The 6,345-nt window shown below is 50.2% G+C and overlaps 1 protein-coding gene across 1 annotated transcript; it reads left to right on the plus strand.

The window, feature by feature from the left end:
* The first annotated feature begins 4,875 nt into the window (after positions 1–4,875).
* Positions 4,876–5,824, plus strand: LOC100286061 (uncharacterized). Its single transcript, NM_001368188.1, has one exon. It carries the CDS (start codon positions 4,946–4,948, stop codon positions 5,603–5,605), a length of 660 nt encoding a protein of 219 aa, NP_001355117.1. The 5' UTR covers positions 4,876–4,945; the 3' UTR covers positions 5,606–5,824.
* Positions 5,825–6,345: the final 521 nt, after the last annotated feature.

The raw sequence follows: 6,345 nt of genomic DNA on the forward strand, positions 1-6,345 counted from the left end.
TGACTTCATTACGAGCACCTTCGGCCTTATCATCAGACATTTTCCGAAGCCTCTGCTTTCTGGGTCTGAAGGATGGGTCAACATTGAGCGAGTGTTCAATAACATCCCTATTAACTCCGCAGAGATCATTGGCTGACCATGCAAAAACATCTTTGTTGTTGAACAAAAACCTTATCAAGGTTTTCTCCTGTTCTTCGGATAATTGGGAGCCCAACAGCACCTTCTGCTCTGCTATGTCCTCACATAAGAGCATGGGCTTTGGCTGATCTGCTGAAGCTGCTTTCTCCCTTCTGAATTTGTACTGTTCACAAGCTTCAGCTCCATCTATGTTATGGATTGCTTTTGAGTCAGTCCAGTTTCCTTCGGCCCTTCTGGCAGCTTCCTGACTTCCATGAATAGCGATGGGTCCTTGATCCGAAGGTATCTTCATGCAAAGATAAGCAGGATGAAGAATTGCTTCGAAAGCATTGAGGGTGCCACGACCAATAATTGCATTGTAAGGGTATTCCATGTCAACAATGTCAAACACAACTTGCTCAGTTCTAGTGTTGTTGATGAACCCGAAGGTCACTGACATGGTGATCTTGCCCAGTGCTACAATCTGTCTTCCTCCGAAGCCACAGAGAGGGTGTGTAGCATCATGAATCTTATCTTCTAGCTCTTGCATTTGCCTGAAGGCCTTAGCAAATATGATATCAGCTCAACTGCCTGTATCAACCAAGACATTGTGGACCAGAAATCCTTTGATAACACAAGAGATAACCATGGCATCGTTGTGTGGGTAATCCTTGAGTTGAAGGTCCTCTTGGGAGAAGGTGATTGGGATGTGGGACCACCTTGACTTGATAAAGGGTCCTTGCACTCCAACATGTTGTACCCTTCTCTGCGCCTCTTTCTTCTGCTTTTTATTAGCTGGTTCTGAGCACGAACCACCTGTAATCGGGAGCACCAGCTTCGGGTCCGAAGCAGCTCCAGCTTGATTGTTGAACGAAGCCATCAGCTCAAAAAAAGTGGAAGTGAGTTCACCGGAGGTGGGCGCCAATGTTGGGGACTTGTTCTCAAATGCTATGAATTAAGAACAAGGCAACATAAAATGTTAAATGTTAACGTCCTTCGTCCGTGAAACATTATTCCCTTGAGAATAATGAACCTTGGACGAAGGTTGATGAGAATATAATTACGAAGGTTAAGTCTTCGTAATTAAATTCTAATAGATTGTATAAGATAACATAAAATAAAGGATATAAAAAGGTAGATGAATCGTAAACGAATTATATCATATTTACTTAATATATCGAATCATGGAATACAGTTATACCTCTGCCTTGGCAAAGATTGGTTCCCGAAAGATGCGATTGCAATTACCAGAATGCGTGAACAGTAAAGGAATATTGTTCACTATTTATAGACACAGGACACAGCCTGTGAAGAATTACAATTATGCCCCTCATAAAAGTTTACAACATTGACTCAGACCTTTATGGACTAAAAAGTCATTCTATCTTTAAGTCGGTTTGTAATACCGAAGCTTCATGAAGAGGAACCTTCGACCAACTCATACGAACAGCTTCAGCTGAAAACTGCTTCTTCCTTCAAGACCTTCGGCGACGAAGCATAGTCCCAACAGCGGTGAACCAAAGCAAAAAGTAAGAACACAAGGACATAGAGATTTATACTGGTTCGGGCTCTCGTCGGAGATAACACCTTACATCCAGTTGTTGATGGCTATTATTCTGTTGATCACCCCCCTCCGATTACCTGATACCTCCTTTATAACTTAAGGAATGAATCAGTTACATGAAAATCGGATCAAGATCTTTATCCCCTATCTACTACCCCTTATATGTCGGTGCATATGTTACAAAAGAGACATGAGGATAAGACGATCTTCTTATTCGCCGGACCCTATTTTGACACGAGGTCCTAAGAGCTCTGCCTGAATCCGAGTTGATGACTATGATTGTAGAAGTACATGCTCCATTGCATAGATGTCAAAAATGTACCGGTGGTGCTCAAATCTCTCTCGTTAACATCTGGACTTTAAAGAAACGGCTTTCTTCTGGCAACGTTTTCTCATTAAGTACGTGTGTGTACAACAAACTTGGATTAAAAAAAACTTCCTCCATTAAGGTTCGCAAGTTACAAAGACAAAAAAAAAATCCTGTGAGGGCTTTCCTACAAGTACCCTCTTGATCCTCCGAAGCAAATTAGAAAAGATTTCCGTGACAACACCATGCATGCCTCACGTACGCAGATTATGCTTCCCGTCCTCTCATTGTGCGCCGCCGTGGCTCTCCTGCTCTCGCCGGCGTCAGCCGATCCGGGATCGCTCGGCGCAGCCGTCGGCGGCGGCGACAGTTGGCCTGTGGAATCACCGGTGGAGGCGCCGACGGGCGTGGCGGCCACACTGAAATGGACAGAAGACATCGCTGACAACAGCATGGGGGCGCCACTGCCACTGCCACCGCCACCGGGGACGCGGTCGTGGAGGCCTCGCCCCCACGCTTCCGCGCTCAGCCCTGACGCGAGGCGCGGCCTCGACCACGAGGCTCGCTGCGGCCCGCGCGTGTCAGTGCGCCGGGGCGCCTTCCCGTGGCCCGGGGGCTGCCGTGGCGGTGACGCCGTCGTCGCGCCGGCCGTGCACCGGCTGCAGCCGCTGTTCGACGAGCCGTAGCAGATAGCAGACATGCACGCTTCAGATACCGGCATGCTACATACGCCCTCACACGTTTGAAATCAAGAAGACAAGAAGGAAGGTGTGATGAACGTTGAACGGTTTAAATTTTTCGCGAATTAGCGACGGTGGTGTTTGTGTACGTGCTAAAATGTCTGTCCGGCAAGAATATATATATACGTCCTGGCACTAGTACCCACGCGTCTTTGGGTTTAGTGGCGTAATCTAGAACAGCAACACGGTTTAAATTGAGTTTCTCGTCGATATCTCAACGTGTCTTATTCCATTTGGTGATCACTTGACTGATGTGATGACTAAGCCTCTGCTATTGGCGTCACTCAGTAGGATTCGGAACAATCTGAACTTAGTATGTCTTAGTGAATGGGATTCAACGTGTCTTATTGGCAGCCAGCTCGTCTACGCCACGTTTCGTGGGAAGCAGCATGGAGGATTGGGGGGGGTGAAACACATGCAGACCCAGAATATTTGTCTCCTGCTCAAACTGGTTCACAAGATGATGCGTCCTGCTCGATCTTCATGGGTCACATGGGGTCCAATCAGATGGTGGTGTCAAACCGACCGGAGATCACTGGAATCAACTCCAAAAGCTACTTCCTCTGTACTCTGCCATAACCACTGTGAAGCTAGGGAATAATGGGAAGACTACCAGGTTCTGGTCCGATGTCTGGCTTGATTTTGGACCTATCACAGATCACCTATAGCTACCTGCCCTCACAAGCCATGCAAAACACCGGGCCGTCTCTATCCATCAGGTTCTCTCCGAGGGGATTACTAGGCACCTTGCCCCGCGCCTGAGCTCGGCTGCAAGGCAGGATCTGGAGCTCCTTCAAGCTGCTCTCCGTAATAGCAATCCCACATTCCCACGGACCTTCCGGACCAACGCCTGAGCCCTCTCATTGATGAAATTGCCTCTTGGTGTGATTCCTTTTCTATTTTCATGTAGCCATCTGTGCGATGTGTCTCTGGCAGCTAAGCTTATGTCCCTCCCCCTTGTAAAACTGGAACATGTGCCCTTATAATAATCAAGTTCTAATCAGGCCGGGGGACCTTTCGTCCCCCGTTGGCTTTGTCAAAAAAAAAAGGTGTAGGTCCATGGAGTTCACCACATGCATAAATACGTGTGTATCACACCGTGCATGAATACTAGTGAAAGGAAATATCTTCTAGCTTCTCCCGTCTCCATGTCCACTAGGTGGAAATATCTTCTAGCTTCTCCCGTCTCCATGTCCACTAAGTTGCCTTTAGTGAATAGTATAAAATAGAGGACGCTACATTGTAAATGACATTGTTTATCAAGTGAAGTTTAAAATTAAGAGATAAGATAGAAGAACCGCCGGAGACTAGATACCGATTTCGCCCGTCAAACAATTAGGGATGGTAATAGATTACAATCTAAATGTTTCTTCATAATTTATTAGGGTCTTTAATTAATTTTAGCTAAAAATTAATATAAATAGAGTCGAATCCTAATATGATTCAATCATTAAATTTTATAGCGTATAATTTAGAGTTTACGCTACCCTACAGACGATACAGCCCAATCAAGATTCGCGCTGCAGAGAGAGAAGAGGGAAACCAGTGGCTGAGAAAGCCCGCGCAGCACTGCGGCCACATGGGCTTGCGGGCCAGCCTTTCCCGGACCGATGGCGATCTGAAACAGAAACGCCCAGCGCTATTGATTCGGTCCCCCGTGCCCTGAGGCTGAAGCTGAAAGCAACGTCACGTCATCGCACCTGACGATGTCCCCACCAACCTTGGCACGTCCCAGTGCGGCACCGTCAATGTATTCTCGTAGCGGACTAGCTAGCCGCCCCAGCCGTGTTCCCGGGCCGGGATGGGCAGCAGAACCCCGCACGTCGCCGTCGCCGTCGCCGTCGCCGTACGTCTCGCGATCGCTTGAAGACGGCTAGCTAGACGCCACGCAAGATCTCCGCCAAACTCACGTTGCATTGGCTCGACCTGTTCGTACGTATGCGCATGCAGCGGCGTCGATCGGCAAATCAAAGGCAAGCAGCCGAGCACCCTCGATCTCTTATGGTCCTCCTGGGCACGCTCTCCTGGCCAGACAGACACGACGTGCCGGTTAGGCCAGTCATACGCGTACAGGCCGCGCGCGCCCTTATCCTCCATTAATTCGTCCTGCCCCCTATATAACTCGATGCTAGACAGAAGATCGAGGCAGCACTAGCAGTAATAAGAAACACGTCGAAGTCGTCGTAGTTTTACGTGCTCCCGTCCGTCCCGTGCGCCATGTCACGCAGCAACGCCTTGATGTGGTTGTTGCTTCTCGCGCTCTCGTGCTGGTCGTGGTGCGGCGCCGTCACGGCGCGGCCGACCCCGAGCGCCAGCACCAGCACCAGCACAGCCGGCGGCGGCTTCATCAGGTCGTGGTGCGCGGGGACGGACTACCCGGCCCTGTGCAACGCGACGCTGGCCCCGTACGCGGCGGAGGTCGGGGCCAGCCCGGCGCGCCTGTCGCTGGCGGCGCTGACGGTCACGCTGGACGGCGCGCGGAGGGCGACGGCCGCGATGAAGGCAATGGCGGCGGGCGGCGCGAGCAGCCACCACCTCGTGCCCGTGGCGGCCGAGGCGGCGGCAGACTGCGTGGGCATGCTCGAGGACGCCGTGGACCTGCTGCGGCAGTCGGTGGAGGCAATGGAGCGCCTCGGCAAGGAGCCGGCCAGCGCCAGTGCCAGCGCCAGCGGGCAGGCCGGGCGGAGCGTCAGGTTCCAGGTGAACAGCGTGCAGACGTGGGCGAGCGCCGCGCTGACGAACGACGGCATGTGCATGGAGGGGTTCAAGGGCCAGCCCGCCGTCGTGAGGGAGGCCGTGCGGAGGAACGTCGCCGGCGCCATGCACCTCACGGCCATCGCGCTCGCCATCATCAACGCCATGGCCAAGCAAATGTAGTAGGGTTTACGGCATGGTGTTACGCACGTACGTGTATAGCAGTGTGTGTTGTGGATGCCTTGTGCTTGTGCATATATGTTACGTCTCTCTGTGTGCTGTTCTTGTGTGATGAAATGATCACATCTGATCCTGATTTGTTTAGAGCTGTAACGGAATAATCATGGATGTCTGCTCACCAGTGTCAGGATACTGCAATGGAAGAATCATGATTCGTTGTCATGAATGCGCTGGACTAATTGGCAACTAGTGGTACTCGATCAGATCCGTTTCTACCACCAGTCAGTCAGATCAACAGGAATACATTCTGCTCTGCTGTCAGTAAATTGGTGATGAAAGATGTCCATTTTACTGGCTCGAGACCTACAACTACTACACAATGACATCGAGTAGACTTCACACACACCGATGATTATCCAACGGCAAAGCGCTCGTCAGTACCAGCAGTGTCCGGAGATCCAGATTTTAGAAATAGGATCCAAAAGGCATGAACACAGGAAACGCTGAGTAGCTACAGATCATATTCAGAGTCTTATTTCCAAAACAGACATGGCAATCAAAGATACCGACAGAATTATTGGCATTCTTTTGTGGTTATCTTGGGCTTTCAGCAAGATGCAATCGCGCCGAAGAGGTCCCCCGAGTTGAATTCAGGACATGAAAGAAATAGCCTGAGTAGCAACTTCCAGCGCAGCAGAAACATGGACACAAACATGAAGACGGAATTAAAAACACATATGCTC

This window comes from Zea mays, chromosome 1 (genome assembly GCF_902167145.1).
Source record: "Zea mays cultivar B73 chromosome 1, Zm-B73-REFERENCE-NAM-5.0, whole genome shotgun sequence".
NCBI classification, from domain to species: Eukaryota; Viridiplantae; Streptophyta; class Magnoliopsida; order Poales; family Poaceae; genus Zea; species Zea mays.

What these genes read in the sequence shown, in the direction of transcription:
- LOC100286061 (NM_001368188.1), top strand. Translation starts at nt 4,946, where the DNA reads ATGTCACGCAGCAACGCCTTGATGTGGTTGTTGCTTCTCGCGCTCTCG.